General features: G+C 40.9%; 1 protein-coding gene across 1 annotated transcript in view; it reads left to right on the top strand.

Annotated features, from left to right (window-relative positions):
• Positions 1–23,807, top strand: part of LOC116687850 (cadherin-4-like) — a 211,308-nt gene that overhangs the window by 70,096 nt on the left and 117,405 nt on the right. Inside the window, 1 exon segment of the mRNA XM_032513525.1 lies at positions 12,976–12,999. Within this exon segment, the coding sequence (XP_032369416.1) occupies positions 12,976–12,999 (24 nt within the window).

Raw genomic sequence — 23,807 nt, 5'->3', positions numbered from 1 at the left:
CTGTCTGCCATTAGAAAGAATGGCTTCACTTTTCAGGCCTAGAGGTTGCCAATGTGTGGAAAGCAAACAAAGCCAAGCCTTTTAGCATAGTGGCCATGGTCAAAATTGCAAATCTGGTGATTACCTAATAGGCAAAAAACAGTATCAAATGTACATGCATGACACCACTTACACTTGCTTAAGGCATATTGTTTTTGTTATTGCTGATGATACCCTGAATGCCACGGTGGAAGGATTTCCTGAGTGTGTGTATCCAGCATTTACAGTTTTTCTCCATTGGTTTGGCTCATTTCTTGAAACAGAAATTACATTCTCAAAACTCTAAGATCATTTGGCAAAACATTCTTACAGTTTAGCACAACACTATAGCTCACTTGCAAAAGCTCATATCTCTCCCAAAACACTTCACTCATGCTTCAAAACTAAATTCATTTCTCATATAAAGAGTCAGTGCCACCAAAATGGCAAGATCCTTCTCAATTGCTTCGCTCATTTCTCCAAACAGACCGGACGTTCTCCACACTCTTTGTGCTTTTGCCAAATAACGTGGATGGTTCGGCACAACACCGTGGTTCACATGCAAAAGCTCATACCTCTCCCAAAAACAGTTCTCTCATGTTCAAAACTAAATTTCCTTCTCATTAACCAGTCAGTGCCCCCAAAATGCTTTGTCCCTTTAGCATTATGTAAGCACTGCAAGTCAGAATGTTTAGATATGTTGTCACTATGGCAGAGGACATGGAAATATCCCTCATATCCACCTTTCAGTCTTAGGCCCAGTCCTTCAGTAACAATGGTGACAACCCGACAATGCGTGAGCTTAGAATCGTAAGGTTCTATCTCCGTTAGGGTAGTTCTGAGATATGAGCATCAAAGTTTTCATCCCAGCTGACAAAACCGTTATGTAGTATAATCTTCTATTTAAGCCTTATCTATTACATGTAATCTTTTTTTTTTACAAAAATAACACCACACAGGCTGTAATAAACACCTAATGGATCAGATTGTGTCAAAAACTCAATGTCGACCAAAAGTGGAGATATAACCTTATAATTCTAAGCTCACGAATGGTTACTGTACTGTTTTTTGTGGCTTACACAATACAATTGTGTATAAAAACTGAAAAAGAAATAGGATTTCACAAAAATAATATACTGTAATACAGAATTTTATATCATTCACACACATACTGTAAAGTAACTTCTATACATCAGAGTAAAAAGAAAATGTATACAGCATAACACTGTAATATAAACACACAAATTAGGCACATTAGGCTTCACTCGGCGACCTGCCTCCGCCATTGTGAGACCATGGTTGATGACATGGTCTCTAATCGTGGCCGAATTCATTCGGGACAGCATGATGTCTTCGTGCTCCTCTGCCTCTTCCTCCTATTCCACCCCACGCACCCATCTCCTCTCTCCTCCTCCCTCCTCCTCTCCTTCCTCCTTCTCTCTCTCTCTCCTCTACTCCTCCTACCGAGCAGGCCGTTGCTCTTGTCATTTACCTGGCCAGGTGCCTCCATGTTCAGAAATTGTGCTGGTCTTACATTGTCAAGATCTTTCTATACATGTTTGGGAGCTTTCACAGTCATGGACAGCACCTGTCATGTAACTAAACATACTGTTTGATTGGTCATCTGAGATGTGTGAAACTCCTCCTTCGTTAGTAAAGTTCTAGTTTCACCTGACTGTCAATTGCTGTGAAAAAAAAAAAATTATCAAATGTTCCAAGGGATTCATATGTGGTATTCATGGTATTATGTTCTTGACTCATTTTGACAATTGAACAGACTATTGTGCATGTAATGGCTTATACAATGAAATGATGCTGACAAGTTTTGGAGTGAACAACCATTAGACCGAGAATCAACAATCAGTTTAGATCAGCAAGATCTATTCACTTGGAAATTGTGCTAAATGTAGGCTACCTGTACTTAATCATTTGCAAAGATGTACTGAGACATTGAGGCATGTACTTAGGCATTTGCAATTTGATGAAATGAATGAGAAATTCAATTCTGTTGTGAACAATTGCCAAGCAGTTTTGAGGTTTGTCCATGTTGTTTTGAGAATGTAATTTCTGTTTCAAGAAATGAGCCAAACCAATGGAGAAAAACTGTAATAAACCCACCGTGAATGAACAACTTCTTCAATGAATGAGATTGTTGAGCTGAAGAATCTGGAAACTTGAATATAAATGTCATCTAGGGAAAAGAAGTACATTTCTGATTTCTTCTTTTGTTGTATTATTGTTCAGACGTTTGGTGCCAAGGATAGTTACTCCATTAGGTGCTTTCTCCATATCAGAAGCAATGGCTCTCAGGGAGTCCTGACTACTGTCTCATGCATTAAGTTACAATTATACAGAAAAAATACATTTGACTTATTTTATTTACTTAAAGGATCACACAATACAACTATAGTCATAAATGTGTTATGTAATGTTCCGTTATGTTCCGTTAACTGTATTAGAGTGGTGTATGTTAAACTGGGTCTTGAGTGCTCATTCTTGTAAACAATGTACTCTAATGTAAGCCATAAAGCCCTTCATGCGCATGCACGTGTGCGCTCACACACACACACACACACAAAATATTTGGGTAGGCCACAAAAAATTCTTAAAAGCAAATGCCCCTTGGTGCTGCCTTAGTCCCTCACAAGAGAGATTTAAAGTGTGTTGTGCTCCCTGTCCACTTAGTGCCTTCACATATCTAAGCTTGACCTTCTCACATTCTCAGTGCTGTGAACTGAGTTTATCACCTCTTATGTGACCCGCTCTCAGATTTTCTATTTTCCTTCAACTACATAGAAAAGACGGTAGAGCAAACAGAAAGGGCTCTATCTTGCACCCGGCGCGGCGCAAAGACCGACGCAAGTGTCTTTGCTATTTTTTGTTGTTGTGACCATATGTTTTATTTCAAGATTACAAACAATATGTTGAGACATGAGAATGTGTCTCAGGACCAATAAAGAATGTGATTGCGCCATTGACCAACAAAAACCTGGTCTCATGTCAATAGCGCAGCATTTCATTATTCATCGTTAAAATAGGGTCCAAACACAGAAATCGTTGTTGAGCCACTTGAAAGACATACTGTATGTCCAAATATTTGTAGTATTTCAGTTGGTTTCATGGGTTGGTCCACTGTTGGGTACAGCAGTAAATTGCAATCACGTAATAAACAGTCCTAATCAGTTTTTGGACATAAAAAAATTATTTCATGACTTAATGTGGAAATGCAATTCAGATTCAACAGTTGTTGACAGGTTCATTCATAAAGGTGTCTTGTAATCCATGTTTGTTGTATAGATATAGAGATTCACAAATTCCATTTCAAGTTGAATGCATTCTATATGTCCAGTGCTTTCAGAGTACGTCTGACTGGACCAGTTTAACAACCAGTTGCAGTGACATCAGTCTGACATCTTATTTTCATGTCTTCTGGAAGCAAATCAGCAGACAGGATTAGTTAGATGATTCGGTGGCCTTTTCTGACCAACTTTCCTTGGTTATCGGAGCCACACAACCTGTTTCACACTACAGGGACAATGAGAAAGAAGCGTCTACCTGTCGACATGCATCTCATAATATACAGTACAGCTCCTCCAGCAGACACACAATAGGTCCTTACAGACCCTAGGGAGATAGTTAAAATAGCGCGGCAGGTTAACTAAGACAAGCAGTGAACTATTCCCATGTGGGGATAATCAAATAGATACCTCAGGGATTAATGGCAGCTTCCTAATTCTCACATTTTAGACAGATATCACTACAAGGATGAGTCCCCGGTGGATGTGAAATACTTCACAGCACCTGCGAGCTCCTGGTTGTCAATAGAAACCAGGGAATATGAGGGAGCTGAGATGGGTTGGTTGCCTGGTGAGCAGGCAGCAGTGCTCTTTGCTGGCTTAATGGTTAAATAGGGTTGCAGGGAGCTGGGGTGGGGGTGGTGAAGAGGGTGATAAGCTGTAACAGAGCAAAATCGAGAGACTGCTTGGCTGCACTCTCCTCTTCTCACATGATAAGAGTTTAGCTGCTATTTGTACTTGTTTTTTTTTAACTTTACTCAAATCTTTCCCAATACATGCAGCATGTGACAAAGGTGGAAGACAAAGAAGTGCAGCAAAATCCAGAGAGAAGCTGTAAAGCCCCTTCTTCTTTGTCCACTTTTGCCTTCTACCCTCATCCACCCCCAGCCTCTGTGGATCCACACGGTCTAACTAAGCACCTTCTGTCCTGCTTAGCCTACCCAACTCTTGATCTCCCGAGGCTCTCCGCCATCCTTCACTGGTCTTAATGACAGACATTTATTTAATTCAAGCTAGTGGGAAATGAGATTAGTTTCGATAGAGGAAGACAGGGGGTGCAGACAGTGGAGCCAGAGGGAACGAGAGGGAGAAAGAAAGTGAGAATGTGTGTGTTATTCCATCACCCGCCACCTGCCTGTCTCTGCAGTACATTTAGAACAACACATTTAATGCATTACAGTCCATTGCTTGTCATTCTGTCACTGACTCCATCATGGCTCACTCTAGCATGCCCAAATGAGCCAGCAGAAACACATTGACAGAGATGATGTTAATGACGATGATGATTGTAGTGATGATGAAGATAATGCTGTCGTCTGTTGGTAATTTGAGCGCATCCACAACATCTTCCTGATTGCTTCTTCAACGCCGCCTCATACTTCATTATATTTACAGTAGCTCTGTCATTGGGATATTGCTCTCCACCAAACAGCAGCGTCAGACTGTGCATGCTAGTGGAAGCATTGAGTCAGCAGTGTGTGTGTGTGTGTGTGTGTGTGTGTGTGTGTGTGTGTGTGTGATGTGTGTGTGTGTGTGTGTGGTGTATGTGTGTGTGAGCTGTGCATGGACTCTGTGTGAGCTTGTGCAGTGTATCACATTCCAGCTCTGATACAGTCCACAGAGAGGAAACTGCGACAGGAGACCTTGGTTCAAACATATGTTCAATTATCACTCTTCACACACACACACACACACACACACACACACACCACACACACACACACACACACACACACACACACACACACGGAGGCATGCACACACACATGCAATTGATAGTTCTTTCATTTACTCTGAATTGCAAGGTGATTGTATACACAAACACACACACTCAGCCGAATGCAAATCACATTAAATAAAGCATACACATCCCCCTGCCTACAGAGATATGAGGCGGCTACAGAGGCGCACTAGGCTGCCTGAAGCCCCCAAAGCGTGTGTCAACTCCTCCCTCCGTCCCACATTGGGGCTCTGCATTTTAACTAAACATATGGCTTTGTCAGCACCAGTTCGTCACAGCAGGGACCCCCCTGCCCACATTCCCCTTTCTTGCCTCTGTATCGGTCTCTACATGTTCTGTGCATTGTAATTCATGGTGGTTGGATGTTTGAACGATGTGCATTTAAATTTGGATTTAATCATCAGGTTGAGGTTGCTGGCTTTGACTGGACAAACATTGGTGTCAAGCATAAAAATATATGCCAACGCTCACCCACAGACGCCAGACGTCTTTACACACAAGATGTTTACATGCTGAAATAAAACCACCTACTGGGCTACAGCAATTATTTGGCTGCTACCTAGAGCACAATAACATTAAGGTTGAGTCACCCCATTAAATATGTTTAGCCTCCAGGGAAAGTGCTTCAACGTTGAAAGAAAGTACAAATAGCTTGGAACAAGCCGGAACCATTTTGTATTTAGGGTCTAACAGCATACGGCATAGATTAATACAGGCACTCTGCACAACAGGACTGATTTGGCTTTTGAAGCTGTTCCCCATGAAGGTTAAGTCAGTTATTATACGGCACCCTGACATTGTAAAGGGAAGGGAGGAGTCATACCTCTATTTATTAAACACATGCACCAGTGGAAAGATTTCACCTGGCTATATGAGAGGGTGATTCTCATCAAAGTCATACTCAGTGTTAGTTTCATTCAGCTATACGATTACTTTTCAGAATAAAATTATTTCAAATTAAAGTGATTATTAATGCCAACAATCAAAAAAGTGCTACTCTTCATTTCTGCACAGCATACCGCTAAGTTTGTCTTAAAAAAACAAAAACAAAACTGTACTCTTCCTCCATCATCTATTTTGTCTTTCCGGATAAAGACAGAAATGCTTTCTCATCTTGTTAGTATTCCCAATGTTGATTCTGAGTTACTGTCTTTTGTTTCTCTTCTTCTTTTGAGAGTTGATACAATACAGTTCTTAAAAGTAAAATGTATGTTTTTTAAATAACAAGCCCAACACTGACCATGTTAAGTATTCCTCATCTCTCAGAGAGAGAAGAGAGAGGAGAGAGAGAGAGAGAGAGAGAGAGAGAGAGAGAGAGAGAGAGACGATTATTCCTGATTCTCTTTGCTTGTTGAAAAGGTTACGACAGGATTGATACCTTTGCCTGAGACGCTTCTTGTCTTAACTCGCACCCAGCTGTGGAAATTAGTGCACAAGCTCCTGACAAGCTGTCTAATAGAGACCATTTAGAAGTAAGCATCTCTTAAGGAAACTGAATTAACCTCTCAAGCTGTTTGAGCTTTTTCGATGTGGCAAAGATCTGTTTAGACTTGAAGTGTGATGTGTAAATGCACGCAAAATGTTTTTCCATTGTTAACAGGGTGAATTCTCAACCGGACCCCTTGCTTGTCTGTAACAAAGGCAGTGAAAAACACAAGTCGTATTTGGAAGCATTTCATTCCCAGTAGTTTTGAGTGCAGTGCACGTAAGTAATGCTTATCTCTGAAGAAAGGGGGCCTTTAGTGATTACAGTGTATTGACAGTTGGGTATGTGTAACAGTAGTCTTCTGAAGTGCCCCATTACCTCTGCTTTAAAGTGTGTACAGAGCAACAGGCCAGGCAATACAGTCCCTCCTCTGGCGCTACCAATAGTATTTTTGCTCACGGACAGAAGGTCGGCAGATTGAAAGAAACAGGGACATTATAGGACTTAAAATGAGTCATATTCACAGTCATAGAATCACATTATCTACCAGTAATATATTTTTCTGCATTTATCCCTTTATATCTGTATTCGTTTTTTGGCTCATTAAAAATCTACATGTTTAGAGTTAAAATGAAAAGCTCTCTACTCTCTACTTTGACTACCGATATATACATTTTTGTTCATGCAGCATTAGTCTAAGTACTTACAGACCTCAACACAATGTGATTCAAAGCATGTGTACAGCTTACTAAACGTAACTAATTAGGTATTTCTTTTGAACTGGAAACATCTTTAAACTGATTAATCAAATTGAATAATTAAGATAAAAATACCAGCAAGAGTGCGGTCAAAACTGACAAGGGCACTTTTACCGTTACTAAACTGTCCTAGTCATCTGGACAGACAAGAGAAAAAGACATAGATCTTCTGGCCTGCCACATATCAAGGGTGAAAGACCAGTGGTTACCGAAGCAGCATCTCTAACGCATACCTGTTACCTGTTTGACTCACAAACGATAACACTCCACTGGTTCTCACGGTTTAAAGCTATATTTTTCTCATCAGTGGTGGTGACGAAGAAGACCGAAGACCAGACCGGAAGGAGGCTCCGGACCGGTCCGCTAGCGTAGACGACTGGAGGTGGAAGGGGAGGTGGAGGGTCGCACTCGTTGCCTGCAACGACAGCTGAATAGCAAAGGGAGAAACAGATTATTTAAAGCAGGGTTGTGACTCTGTGATTGGCCCTTGGCATTTGTGTACGATTGTGATTGGTTTAGCAGGAAGGTGAACGCCTCCAACAGCTGATTCGAAATAGGTAGAGAGCATTGATTAAGACAGAGGTCTTCCTGAAAGAATTTACACTGAGCTACATTTTAATCAGGAGAGACTACAGTGGCAAGAATAAGTTTACACACCCATGCTAAAGTTGATTAAAAAGAGGAATAAAAAAAACTTCTTTTGGAAATTGATTCTAATGCCTTTATTCAAATAGTTTAGGAAAATCCAACCTTTTAAGGACACCAATTTTCTTTGTGAATGAATAATGGGAACTTTATCAGGATGTATAGTATCCTGGATCCATGAAATAACTGTGCCTGCCTCTATGAGAATTTAACATAGGAGTGTGTATACTTATGTCCCCTGTATTTCAAGGAAGAGAACATTTATTTATTTACTTACAATACATTGTTCATTCACAACGAAAACTGGTGTCCTTAAACGGTTGGATTTTCCCAAATTCTTTGAATGAAGGCATTATGATCAATTTCCAAAAGATGTTTTTTTATTCCTCTTTTTAATCAACTTTAGCATGGGTGTGTAAACTTATTCTCACCACTGTAGTTGCAGATATGCAACAGTTATACACAGCATGATAAAATATACATTTATTTGGATAACAGCTGAATTGATTAAGTGCATCGAATAAAAAGTTTGGTCTTCCTGAAAGAATTGATGCTGAGCTGAACATTTGTGAACATATCTCACTGAGATAAAAAACTTGACAAAGAATCACTGATGAGCACACACAAGGACTGACCCGGTGTCAGCATTACCATCTGCAGGACCACGGATTAAGCAATCTTAACATACAGAGTTGTTGGTCGATTTTCATGTTGGGAGCCAAGAACCTAATTGAAACATGCATATCTGTTAGTCTCCTATCAAACTTTTTCAGGCACTGGCCATGGTTTATGTGTTGCATTGAGGGTTGAATATACGATCGCTCACTCCACAAGGGCCCTATTACCACAAAACGTTAATGCTCCATGTCATTGTGCTTCCATTCAGTCACTTTAGTACAATAATTAATCAAAATAAACATACAGCGCTTGACAATAAGGCTTTTATATTCGGCACTAATCAGACAACTCATTAGGCAGTAATGAGCCGACTCTGCCTGCTCTTGTCGTGTTTGGGGGAAGTTTGGTGCATGGGGAGAAGTGTGTGTGTGTGTGTGTGTGTGTGTGTGTGTGTGTGTGTGTGTGTGTGTGTGTGTGTGTGTATACACATAGGCACACATGCACCCACACATACACACATAGGCACACATACCAGCCGGTACTCCTGTAGTCCCACTCCAATTATGGCAGCATCTCACCCGGGAAGAAGCCCACTTACCCAGCATTCACTTTATGAATAATTGATTGTTTGTGCCAGTGTTATATTTGTAAATACACGTTTACTCTCTGATTAATAGTTTTCTAGACATACTCATTTGTTCAATTTGATTAGACTCTTTAATATATTATTTATCAGCTGAAAATGCTCTCCAGTTATTTGTCATCACAAGGACAACAAGAAGATTTGGCATAAGGACACATCTGTATGCAAACAGACGTGCTCATATCAAGCCACACTCACTCACATGGCAGGTGTGTGTGTGTGTGTGATTTAACACACAGATGTTGTGAACATGTTAACTGCCTTTCAGCATGTGTGAGTGCACGTGTTTTAGATTCACAGTGATTTTCCCCTCCAGTCAAAAATGTGTTTTTTTACTGTTTGTGTCCCCTAAAAAGTCTGACCTGTACAAAGGTTTTCTTTAGAGAGGTCTTTTCACATTCCTCTACTGAAAGGGGAGAGGTCTGTGCACTGAATCTGAGATTGAAACAGCTATATTTGGTAAATCACAGATTCAAAAGCCAATTGCTGTCTAATATGCAAATGCCGGCAAAGAAACCTGAAACCTTTGGCACAGAGCGAAAACGTTATCGTGGCTGTGTCATCCACTGCGAGTAACCAGCTAACAAAGAACGATAAAAGAGAACAACGAAAAAAGATGCCAACAACACTTACCATTCTGATGGTATGATGCTCAGGACACCATAACTATCGCTGCAGAATGTAAGTAGGCCGTGGGGTTCCGGCTGCTGCATGTCCGTCTGAACAGCCATTTTAATGTAGAACTAGAGATCATCACCTAGGGATCCCACCATGCCAAATCGGGCCAGGGGCGTAAAGAGGGCGGGCAATGGCCACTTCCCTTATTCCTATGCCCTTATTGCGCCCTTGCTCAGACTACATTTTGCTATTAAGACACACACACACACGCACACACCACACACACACACACACACACACACACACACACACACACACACAGAGTCTCTTCTGTGGCCGAGTGCAGAGAGGAAGGTTATCAAACAGACAATGCCTATGCAATTTGGTGCTTTGTGAGAGCTCAAAAAGTTTTCTTCATGTCATTGACAAAGGAAATGAGAATCTGTGACCTTTTGGGTGAGCTTGTAACATGTGGGAGCCCGCATCTTCACTTGCTTTGACTGCTTCTTTTCACAGTAGCTTTAAAAAGAACCTAGTCAAATATGTTGGATGAATTAAAAAGAAAACTAATGGTGTGGTGCAGAAGGAATGCACGGCGTTTGTTGGAAATATTATACTGTAGAGCAAAGATGACACAAGCAGCAAATATCTGCTGTATTATAGGCCACATACCTGTACTAAATATAAAAAGAACATTGATACAAAAAAGGTATTTTAAGGGCTTACAGTTTATGATATTTATATAATTGTCTCTGTATCTTTTTTGTAGTTATTCTACAACTCTTGAGGAATATGTTAGGACTTGAAAATGAAAACTGGTGGAATGTCTAAGTTATCTACAATACAATACTCGCAAATGCTTTATGTATCAGTTCATCCATCTGCAACAGATTAGTTTGTCCCACAGATGTATTCTCAATGACTGGGGGGATATGCAAGCTTTAGCTGGTTTTCTTTTTTCTGCCTCCAGGAAGTGCACCATAGCTATCATAGATGTGATCCTGACTCTGAGTGTGTGCAGTCAACACAAAGGATTACTTTACATTCTGTGGTAAAGCATACTCGTAGCAAAGAAATTCTAATAGAGAGCCAAAGTCACGCCCTTCTACTTCCAGTCCATGGGACCTTAATTGGGAAAAAATATGAACAGAAATCACAGGGAGAAGGCAAATTATTTTTTGATCCTGTTTGAATTGAGCCATGGATTACAAATATGATGTTCTTTAATTTAAAAGATCATTTTTCAACCAAAGAAAGTCTCAGTTTATTGTTAAACCGTTGAAGTATTATTATAGTACTGTTAAAATACGTAATTAGAAAGACTACACACTTCAATGTCTTATGGATGGCGCCTCGCTGAAGCTACGATGTCTCTGTTTATTGTACCAGGGATGTAACCTCAACAAAGTTCTAACATTGCTCTACCCAACTTTAACCAGAAAAGAGGTGTAGTGAGCCAGAGTAAATGACAGCTTTGTTAACGAAATACACACTGATGTTCACATTAGCTCCAAATGTTTCCCTAACACAAAATCAGACATTTTTTAATTATCCCGTATTGTAAAATGCTGGATGTGACTAATTTGGCTGTTACAGCATGCACAGTGCTGTTACAGAAAACCTTGAAACCTGTTGCAATGAGGATGTGGACGAATGCCCAGCAACTCAATCGGGGAGGCTCACTTACAAAACTGACAGACATGGTGCATCATTAGTGTGTGTGTGTATGTGTGTGTGTGTGTGTGTGTGTGTATGTGTGCATGTGTGCGTGTGTGCGTGTGTGTGCCTGTGTGGGAGAGAGAGGGCGCATGCCAGTGTGTGTTGCTGTGCTCCTTGGGAGTGCTAGCAGGCCAACTGAAGAGAGAAGGAAAAACTGCACTGCTCTGCACCATATGCCAAATATGAGCCTCCCTGCCAAGTTGTGGGGAATACTGGCAAGTGCTAGCAAGGCTGAATTCTTGACAGAGGGAGATGAATAATTGAACATCTGCGGAGCAAAGTTCTGTTGAGTGGGGTGCCTTTAAACATGGAGAGAGGGAATGGAGACATTGACTATGAACAAAACTCTCATTTAGATAGTTTCACTTTTCACTCAAATCCACAACCAACCTGCTAAAGGAGTGAGTAGGATTAATTTTCCGCGTACCATTAATGTTGGTCCAAAATTTCTAATCGGTCCATTCAATAGTTTTGAGTTTGAACTAAAGCAGTGGACTGGCTGACATTGCCCGGCCACTGTGTGGCTAAAAGCTGGGACAATTAGATTCTTCTCAGTATTTCTTACCAAACATTTTGTGAGACACCAATTGTCTATGACAGTGACTAATAAATAATATATACATTTTGCTCTTGAAACAAACTACTCTTGTGGGAGGGGAGGCCTGGAGCCACCAGAGAGATTTCCTTAACACTTTACTTAACACTTTTCTTTTCTTTTTTTTTCATCACTGGGATGCTATGATTCATAATAAAGCATGATGTCCTGAAACCTAGAGTTCCGAAACCAGGTTGATATTTTTTTGAATTGTCTCAGTCAGCTTTAAAGGCTTTCTAGATTAATAATGTTGCAATAAATGCAAAAAAATAAGCCATGGAGATTGCTTCTGATCAAATCTGACTAAGCAACTCTGCTGGAGGACACGAGAAGGGCAGGCCACCAGGAGAGAGACATCAAGAGCCTCCATGGCTGCCTCTCCTCGTTCTGTCAGCCAGCTGCGGTGCCAAGGTCTGAATAAACACCGCCCACGACCATGTACAGCAGTGTGTGCAATATGCATATGCAATATCCCGCAATTCTCTCGTGTTTCATTGAGTGAGCACAAGAGCAATATAGACATCATAACAAGCATTTGAAGATAATGATGAATCCCACAGCTTGAGGCAATGACAAGAAGTATAAGAGAGAAAACAAACTGCATTCTGGTTAAATGGTACTGCCTGGATAATAGACAAAGACAAATGAAAGTGACTACGCAGTGGTGACAGCACATTTTCTCCAATAGTAGCCCTACGTTCTGTATACAATGTGTCACTGTCGGGCTATTTTCTATGACTTTCTATTAATCCTCAGAAATGTATCTGTTTTGTTCTCTTGTTTAACAGTGGTTTTAGTATTTTGATGCCACTTTTACTGAAGCCTATTAAGTTCTAATCATTATCCTCTCTCTCTTCTCCCCTTGCTCTTTTTTTTCCTCTGTCTTTCTCTGTGATAGATACTACCCTGTCCAGTGAACGTGGTAAGTACTGCCACCACACCCTCCCTTGATTTAGAGCCATCTGTGTGTGGATCGGCAACAGCGGATTTACTGTTTGCATTGATGTGGAAGGAACCATTCTCAGATGTTAGTCTTAGTAGGGGAGCACTGAACCACAAACATCATTTGCATCACCAGGAAGCTATTTTTCTCTCCATCACATTGCATGTCACGGCAAATGTTGATACGAGGAGAAAAATATCAAGCCAAGGCAATTATGAAAGCAGCATCCGCAGACACATGGGGCCAATCAAAATTTCTATTTGGCATATTTTCCCTGCATGCATTTCAACCTACTTAGTCATTTTTCCCCTGTGTTTACTCCAATAGTATTCAATAAAGAGCCAATGAGTGGTATCTACACTTTAGCTTTAGTGGAGCATATCGTTATGTAGTCTAAATAGAGAGTAGATGGATTCCCCCACTGGGGCCATCTCTCTTCCCATTTTATTTAGAATTTGGCTCCTCTCTGTCATGCTGATATTAATGGCTTCCAATCAAACAGGTTGAAAGAGAGTCCATCTGCAGTACTGGCTTTGTTATATCTTAGGTGATTTGTGTGTGGTTTGGTGTGTGTGTGTGTGTGTTGTGTGTGTGTGTGTGTGTGTGTGTGTGTGTGTGGGTGTGTGTGTGTGTGTGTTGTGTGGGTGTGGGTTTGTGTGTGTGTGTGTGTGTCTGCTGCCGGATTTTATCACCACCATAGCATCACAACTGTGCAAGGGACAGTCACAAAACAGGTGTACAGTTCAGATCAAAATGAAGGCCTGACTGAGAATGGGTGTGGTCCTAGCCATAGGAACCAGAAGTAGGGGGGTAGAAAGTACAGAAGGGACCATTGGCCCCCAGTCTTAACGCCCTGGTTGCACCCGTCAGGCACTCTTCTTCTATAACACCGCTTTGTGTGATCCCACTGTATATATTATTACCAGAGTTTTAGCATGACGCTGAGACAAGAAGTGGTCCTGCTGAACTCGCTCCCTGCTTCATGTAGGATGATGCTTTGATGCGAAATTGTCGAGTTAAATTGGTGTGGCAGCAGCACGCGGTGTAGACAAAACACCACACGCTGTGTGTCTGGTCTTTGAAACCTCAAAGTGGTGAGAGGGAAGAAAAGTGGAAAGTTGTGGTTCAGATCAAGCACTTGAGTTTTCTTTTTTTTGTGTGTGCCTGGTTAAGCCCAAGTCGCTAAGGGAGGAGACGGTGATCCGCAGCACGCAGAAGCTTGTGGGTTCAAATTTTCATTGCTAAACTAGCGACAATTTGGCACTTTTCTTTCAATACAGACAGGCTTGAGCAAAGAGCAGAGAGTAAGAAGTCACAATAGGCAAGGATTTATATTCATCCTGAGTGTTATCCTTGATTTTGACCTCATCTCTGCCTTTCTTAACCACTCTCACATTAAAACACACGCATGAGTTCTCTTTTCTCCCACACCTCCTTTCCTGTTCTGAACTGTTCAGTAGTCACATAATTTGAATGATGTCCCACAATGAAAGGGAGAAAAAGAGAAGGGAAGTAATGAATGGTTTAAAAAGCAGGTGGGAGAGAGAGGAGGCAGTGTTGGGGCAAGGTCTGTGCCCTTGGTCCCTTGATGAAACCCAGCCAGCAGGCAGTCATCCAGTAGACTGCTCATCACTCACCAGAGCATGCATCATTGATGAATCATTTTTACATTCATGAAAGACACAATTAATTATCAAAATTTGCCACCGTTGCTAACCGAAAAAAGGAAAAGGCTGAAGCCAAGGCTTGTTTTTGCCTATCCTACCCTTTAATCACCCACACCAGATCCAACAAAAGTAAATTAATCTAAATACTTCATTACAATCCTGGTATTTTGACATTTCAATCAAATTACTTCACAGCCTAAACCTAAATTAATTTAGATTTTAAAGCTTTTTTGAAACTCAACAGAGAGGTACACATTTTCAACTGATCATTAAGTTCATTCCATAATTTAACTCCCCAAAACTGAAACACATCTATATTTAACATTAGTCCGCACTTTACGTTTCAAAGATAGAGAACCGTCTTAAATTATTCTTTTATCATTCATGCCATTCAATTCCTGTTTTCATGCACATGCAGTTTTGAAAGAAGATAAACTCATGGTATATACCTGCAGTGCAAAACAGTACTGCAGCTCCATCCCTGTGCCTAACAAGCTCCTCTCTGCCTCCTCTGGAGGGATGGTGTGTGTTTAGAGTCGTCTGATAGGTCTCCTCAATGTGAAGTGGCTCCTGGCGCATCCTCTTCTAGCTTAATTGGCAGTACCTGAGGCAGGAGGGCAAGGTGTAATTGCGATAAGAGAAAGCGCTGTGCTTGGCTGGTTTTAGGGCCCTTATCTATAGTCTCTGGATTGATTATGGTTTTTCTGCCAGCCGTGCAAATTGTTCAACCCCATCAACTTAACTGGAAACCACCTTAACTCTGTCTTGGCCAGACCGCAGTGCACATCGGCTAACTATAAACTAGACAGTGCATGTACTGCTGATTAGGATACAATATTCTGACCACTGGCTATTGCTGGTTGTGTTTCTTTCTTTCTTTCTTTCTTTCTTTCTTTCTTTCTTTCTTTCTTTCTTTCTTTCTTTCTTTCTTTCTTTCTTTTTTGCTGCAGGGATTTTATTAGAGATGGAAGTTACAGTTTAGCACCTGCTGAATGATATAAATGTATTGTTATGGTCAAATGAACAAGGCTATATTACATCTCCCCGCAGTTACTTCCATCTCAGTAAGACAATTTCATATATCATTATTCCTCTAAATGCCAAAGTATGTTAAAGCAATAGTTTTAGAAAAAAGATTTAGAAAAATACGTCTATTCACTTTCTTCCTTAAAGTTACCCCTAGTCCTGACTGCAAACCTCACATCAACGTTGTGCTTGTGTGACGACATCGTTCACACTGAACTTCTGTACTGCTTCCATCTGGTTCCAGCAATTTAAAGCGTAGAGCAGCAAAGGAGCAGTTAGACTTTCTGTGCAGTTTAGCTAAATGGACTAAATGATCTCACACTAAACATTCTTAGGACCCTATCTTGTACACAGTACAGCGCAAAACCCAACGCCCAAGTGTCTTTGCTATTTTAAGACCAAAGCAGTTGTCAATTTCTCGTCCAGCCCCCATGTTGTTTAAATAGCAAATGACCCTGTGCCCATCTTTGCGCCCACGGCATTCATTCATATACCATTTAGATTTAGATTTAATATTTAGATTTAACATTTAGATTTTGATTTACATTTACCATTTAGATTTTGATTTAGCCTTTAGATTTAACATTTAACATTTAGGTGTAACATTTAATTGTTAGTTAGTAAAAGTTGACAAATATTGTTGTAAATATGCAAAAAAGTGACCCTCATACCAGTTTTTTAAACATTGTTTGAAGCTAATTGTTGCAGTTGTTTTCAGCGTGAGCCGCTGTACAAACGGCACCCCATAACTGTGTCTGCGTCTCCCCCACCCCGTCCTTGCTTCCCCTGGTTTTTGAGTAGTGGTTGGGGCTGAAAGAGCAGCTAATGGGCTGTGAAATGTCTCCAAAGCTATAGCAACAACAAAAGCTAATGTCTCAAAGCCCTTCTGAAACAACACGAGCGGCAAAGATCCCTGACAGTGCAAAGAGAAGAAAAGGGAGTGGTGCATCCCTGTTTTACTCCGACGTGTTGGAGAGGCCATTTCTGTCAGCCTAATTGTAGTGAAGCTTTCCTAGTGGCCTTGGTGAAATGGCGTAGTTGCCTGCTGGTATGGATCTGCACTGTTGGTTGCGGTCTGTAGAATTTCCTTTTCTCATGTAACTCAAGATTCTGAACGCAATTCAACAGTGTTCTGACATTTGCTGTTTCAATCTTTCTAGCTGCAGAGCACAATGCTTAGGAGGGCAAAAAATCAGGGATATTGACAGGGCGGCTTGAAATATTACAGTTGGCAATTTTAGCCAGACAAGTTGATTTACCTGTTTGGAACCTGAGAGCTATTGCACCAATTGACGTAAGGGATGTGGTTTTACTGCTTGCCTTAATGTTACTAATTTGATCATGTGTTCATTTAAAGAGCAGTCTACTTCTAAGCATTTGTTTTATTATATTAGTGTTTTATTACACACAATATCTACCTGAAGATGTTAGCAATAAGTTACTTTGTCAAGGAGAAGCTGTGTGGAATTCAATTCTTGATCATTTGTAAGCATTTTTCCATCATATGTGATGAAGCATGCGACCCCTTCTGCTTCTCTTTCCCCCTCAGTACCAATTAAAGCTGTTTTTCTGCAGCAGATCATGAGCTGATAAAGACAGCCACTAAGAGCTCTTGAAGCAAAGTCACACAGGACCTGTATGGCAGATGGTTTGTGCAAGAGTATGTGCAAAGAGAGAAAGATGCAAAGAAGAAAACAAGCAAGCATAAAAATGGCAGCCTGTCTCCAGCAAGGAGCTCCTATTTTCTACCCAATTTAAGACTTACCATTTCAAAATTTTTCAACTTTTCTTAAAATACGCCGTCAAACAAGGAAAAAATGCAATCGTGTTCTGTGGAGAATTTTGAAAACCATCTTCCAGAAACTATTGAGACAACTCAAGTATTTCTCTGCAAAAAAAGAAGAAGCAAGGAGCTGCTTCATCTCATGGCTTTGACCACCTCTCCCAGCTGAATGAAAATGAGCTTTGTTCCGGCCTTTCGCTACAAAGACTGGAACAAGGCCCAGAGGACAGTGCCTAATGGCTACAAGTCTGGCTTTCCCCAGTGTATTACATGTTACAAAAAAGAAAAGGATTGATCAGTATGTTTTGAAGAAACATGCAGATTAGAGCAGACAGGAACTTGCTGGAACCAATCGGGTCTATGGCCAAGGCTTTGTGCTAAGGAACAGAGTGGAAAAACGAAACATTATCCTTCTTGTCAAGCTTTTGGAGTCATGTCTATCTCTGCATGGCTAGCTGCTTACATCTACATTCTGCATCTTCATTATTTCAACCATGGTGTATACTTGACCAATTAGTTCACAGTTCATTTTAACACCTGGACTGGGACTAATTAAGCCTCATTTCCTGGGTTTAATTATACCAACATGATGTGATATTATGAGGAACAGGAAATGGCCAAGTATCTCTCCCTTCCATTATCACCTTGCGCTGTGGGAGACTTTTCCATCTCCAGCTCTGCCTCCATCCCTTTACTGTAAATATCTCTCCTCTCTTCTAATTTCTGTCATGTCCTCCCTTTCTCCCAGCGACGAGGCTGGATAGCACAGAAGCATTAAGGACCTGTGAGATGAAGCTGGTCCGGGCAATTCCCTACACAAATTAATATAGACACCATTATTAAAGGCAATTGCCACTGCCTGCTACCAACAGTTAAATTACAATGTCTCTTGAACAAAAAGGCGAACCGTTTTTATTACCCCCTTTTTCCCTCTCTGGCAGAGCTGCGCACTGGAGCGAGTGCAACTTTGGATCTGTGTCATCCGTCAAGATCTGGAGTGGAATTATAATGTACTATGGAGCTGACATTCGCATGAGGTCTGGGCCTCAATGAGGCGTGCTCATGATTGGCACCCCGGTTTGCACAAAGAGCATTAAGTTTCTTCGTTGTCAAAAAAAAGCTGATATTTTTTTCCACACGTTTCACCTCAGATGCTTAGCTTCTCAGAGGCGCACGCAATACTCAAGTTTGCTTTCATCTGAAGTATACTGAGGCGATTTCTGTGGCTGCCTTTTAACTCCTGCAATTGGTTCTTTTCTCTGTCAAATGGGTATTTTAAGCCAGAACGATTTGCCTGTCAATCAAACTACCTTTATGTGTTCCATACACACACAGATTACTTTCCTACTGTGATGATGCAGTGAATTCTGTGTATGCGCAAATGCACATGTATTATGTTTGTGTGTGTCTATGTGTGTGTGTGTGTGTACATGTGTGTATGCATGTCAGACGTTTTATGTTATAAGTACTGATGTGCCGCTTCTGTAAGATTACTGCTGGAGCTGACTTCATGCGGCGCATGTCAACATCCCAGCTGACAGAACCTGCTGAGTTCCTGTTTCCTTGACATTTATTCTAAGTTCACTTCCCTCCATGTTACCAAATTACTTTAATCAAACTTAACTTGACACAATAATGTCATTTAAAGTCTCTCTGACTCATTCACCGCACTAAATCTTTCCTATTTAGGGGCAAATTTAATATGTAGAGCACACCCAGTCTCACCATTAACAACATTATACTGTTGTTTAATTGTTGTTTATCTGCACTTGAAAGCAGATAAAAGCTAAATGGTTTACTAATGATATTGCTACATTTAAATACAATTCCAGATATTTTGGTAATGTGTACGTGTTAACATGAACAATCGTTTTGTTTTATAATTATATCCTCCTAGAAACTGTTTGGGTACTTATAGTTTTTGTATATCATGTTTAGCTACGAGAGTCAGTACTTTAATGTTCAGTTAATATACATCGGCTGTATTTTGTTATAATAGTAAGTCTACCAAACCCCTCTTTATCTTGAGGGCTTAGACACTACAATAGCTCCGGGACCACAATGTAATGCAATGCAAAGTATTACCACTCATTTTTATGGAGAGAGAGAGGAAGAATCACAAAACTGTCACAATCACTTTCTACAGCACTTGCTACAGTTCTCTTCCATGTGATGCCATAAAGCAAATTCACCAGTCAGACGTGCAGGGCAGCATATGGCCCTTAACATTTTGTGAATAGAAGAATAATAACAAGAATAAGAAAGATAATAATCTGTCGCAGTGGATCCTCAGGGATATATATTGTCTATTTTCATTTAAATTAAATTGAAAACTGTCTGCTAAGGTGTTTATACAGTAGATGCTCCATACAGTGTGCAATCTTTGATGAATATTTGAAGGTTGTCCTTTTATTTTAGCCACTTACTGTAGTAGCGGCCTTCATCTACATTTGTGGAAGGTTTTCTGCATTTTCCGCAATGCATTTTGAGATATCCAGCACTTTTTTATTTAGCTGTGGTTTGTATGTGATCAGAGTAAATTCAGCTTCATACTCAATATTTATTGTTGTCATTCTGACGCTACACAAACCCACTCATGGCGTGGCTATGGATGGCAATGTTAATCGGTTGGACTGTCAGTCAGTCAACCACTTTAGTCCAGACTGAAATATCTGAGAAAATTTTGATTGGATTGCATGACACTTTGTACATGTCATCCTCATGTTTCCCAGAGGATGAATCTTAATGACTTTTGTGATCCCTTGACCTTTCCTCTTGCGCAATCATCAGGTCAAAATTGGTTAATTCTTGACCAGATACCTGCTAAATTAATGTAATTCCCATCAGCCTCAGTTGTACTTTTGCTGCATTCCAGACAACTCAGAACTCATTTTTGACCTCATACTAGAAAAAGTATGATACAAGACCACTTAAAGTCTGAGTTCCTATTTGTAAACTCGGGGAAAATCCATCTACCTCAACTTCACAAAGAAGCAGTTGTCACCCAACAATGGCAAAACCATCAACTAAAAGGCAACATACAACATACTGAGAAGTATGTTTCCATATGTATAATGGCCTCTGTTACAACATATGTAGTTTATGTGTAGAATTGTTCAAGTGCCACGTGAAATTTTAATTTTGGTATTTTAAACTCAATTTCTGAGGACTATGGTTAACCTTTTCTCAGATCTCTGCAGGGTAAATTGAAACAGCTAGCTAGACTATCTGTTGAATCTGAGTTTTCTGTTGCACAACTAAAACCACTTTTGAACGTACACACGTTCTACCAAACCAAGTTCCTTTCCGAGGCTATATTTTGCTTAGCGCCACCCAAGACTATTGGGATTGGTTTAAAGAAATGCTAATAAAATTCAGACCACCCACTTTGACTGGATTGCAGTGTTCAGTGAATTAGCAAGTGTTAGCTTGCTAACATGTTAACCTACAAAAATAAAAATGGTCAACATTATACCTGCTGGGGCGTTAAGACTGGGGGCCAGTGGTCCCTTCTTTACTTTCTACCCCCTCCTACTTCTGGTTCCTATGGCTAGGACCACGCACTATCTCTGTTTGGCCTTCATATTGTTCTGAACTGTACATCTGTTATGTCTCTTGCACGGTTGTGATGCTCTGGTGGTGACAAAATCTGGCAGCAGACACAACACACACACACACACACACACACACACACACACACACACACACACACAACACTGCAAACTAGAGGCCAACATGTGCTGGTGCAGATTGCGTTGTTCATATGGTAATACAGATTGGTATTAGTTTTTGGTATTACTTGTAGTTTTTTATTAAACTTCATTACCTTAAGATTGATATATATAGGAATAGAGGGGATAAAACTAAAAATGAAAAACGGGTAAATAAATTTCTTTCAGCATCCTCCATCATTGTTTTTTATGCCCTATCGTTTCAATGCCCAATTAATTTTAAATTGATTGAACTGTTCCGCACCACTGATGTTTTTCATTTAAGGACCGGAGGAAAGACAGCATACTGCTGGCTCAACCTTTCCAAATAGCACCTGTACAAACAGTTTGTTTTTGCCCCACTCCTACAGCGCCATCCTTCTTGCTCTCACCCACTCTGTAGATTAGGTCTGCACTGTGCTCGTGGAAGAATGAGGCCAGCTAAAATCAAACATTAATCAGCTGCTGTTTTATAAGACGGAGGGAGCGCCTGCCCTCCCTGGGTCTCCCTCCTTCTTGCCCTTAGCCTGCCCTACCACCGAATGTTAATGTGCCATTACTCATTTATGAGCTGCCTGCTGCTCGCTGCCCAGAGCCTGGTGCCCGGGCCTAGGCTGGCATGCCAGGCACACTGCTGGTGGATGGCTAAGCCAGGGCATTCGGTGCTTCTAGGGCCAGGTTTGTTTAAAAAAAAAAGAACATGGTTGGGTGAGACATGCGCTGTCTGAAGTAGGTGTTAGTGGAGAGGTTGGCAGTTGTAAATATGGTGTCATATTTACAGTAAGTGATATATAGAGTACCAAGATACAATTAAAAAACAACATTGTCATCAAAACTGAGAAGATCACTCTTTCATATAAGACCAAATGCAAGCTGTCCAATTTTTTTATTCAGTCAATGGGCAATCTGATATGATGTATTCACACTTGGATGTTTGTAATTGGACATAAATCTTGCTAAATTGCCTCCATGGTGAAACTAAGTACCTCGATATGTGCAGCAGGCAGCTTTGAAGAGTTAGAGCTGAGTGGTTGTTCTTGGTATCCAGGACACAGCACAGCAGGATTCATTCTTTTTCCTAGTAGTGACATCAAAAGAAGCAAGTCTGCGCAAGGTGAGGCACACAGACACTCTCTCCTGACAGTGTGTGAACAGTTTCCATCAGTGTCAGGCTGTTTGGCAGAAAATAATGAAGTAAGGAGGTGTGGGCCTTGCACATGTGTGTCTGGAACTGGTGTATGTGTGTAAAGAAAGTAAAGACAAAGGGTGAGAATTTGGATAAAAGGGAGGAAACTGAAGAATTAATTGATTTGTGTAGCAGGTTTTTTTCCGTGCCTCTGTGCTGCTGTGAGCTTGTGTTCAGCAGAGACACTAAAGGTGTTGCTTAGTGTTAAGTGGCTGATGAGCCAGGATCCCACAGATTGTCACGCAGTCCTGTTTCCCAAAAGGCTTTGCTCGTTGCCTCACCTTTTCCCCTTGCTACTGCTTAGAACTGAGTGGATATAGTCCAGTGAAGCCTTCACTGGGTCTATGCATGTTTAATGCCTGCACTAGAGTTACAACGGATGGCACTCTCCAGCTCACTTCAACATTTTGGTGTTACTGTTTACCATGTTCCCTGCTTCATACAAATGGGTTGCCTTTCGAACCTAATGGGGAGCTTTGAACAGTGTTACACACTGAATATTTTAAATATAATCAACCAACAGTGGAGAAACTCAGCATATAACTGTCACTGTCAGGAAAGGGCACGGAGGGAAAGGGCACACAAACAGAGTTTCATGTTTATTTAAAAAAAAAAAAACTATCCCAAGGAGAATGTCTTATCCTTCATCTTTCTCTTGCCTATAGAGCCTTATATATCTGTGTGCTTGGGGGGATTCACAGCATGCAGAAGAAACTGGAAGTTTGTAGCCTTTGGCTAAAAGGTAGATACTGCTCCTAGAGAGTTACACAGTGCACATACACACATGTATACTTCTCTCCTATGGGAGTGCTAATCCCCAAGAGATGAGAGGAGACTCCCACTGCTCTTTGATCCCTGTACCCTGCTGCTGCAGTTCATTTGGTGCCTGGCGGAGAGAGACCAGTCCAGTTGATGCTCCCACACATGGTGTCCTTGACCGAAGCCCAGACGTGACTTAGGCCAAGCCCCATCATCCTGATCCAGAAAGTTCCCTATTAGAAATCGATGGCCAATTGACACCCCTTCCATTCAAGCGCTCTTTGTGGTGTGTCTGTATCACCATGAAGAAGGGATGTAAAAGGAGGGGCAGCAAGAGAAAGAGCGAGAGAGAGAGAGAGAGAAAGAATGTCTGCCATTGAATGAAGTAAGTGGTCATCATTCATACTGACGACCCCTTCACCTCTCCCTGAACTATGGTGTTTCCTCATGGGAAACCATGCGTTAATGCTAGATTAACTATCTCCTCTTCATTGTAGGAAGCAGAGTCCTCTGCCCAACCTTGATGCTTTTAAGTGATGCAAAGGTTAACTCAGAGTCCATTGACCATGTCTGCTTTTGTATGTACCTCTGGACTAAAAGCATAACAGAAACATTGCTTAAATAAATGCCTTTCAATGTCATTAAATTGGGAGGAA

The sequence above is a fragment of the Etheostoma spectabile genome, chromosome 4 (genome assembly GCF_008692095.1).
Source record: "Etheostoma spectabile isolate EspeVRDwgs_2016 chromosome 4, UIUC_Espe_1.0, whole genome shotgun sequence".
Classification (NCBI taxonomy): Eukaryota; Metazoa; Chordata; class Actinopteri; order Perciformes; family Percidae; genus Etheostoma; species Etheostoma spectabile.
This window is presented reverse-complemented; position numbering and strand designations above follow the sequence as displayed.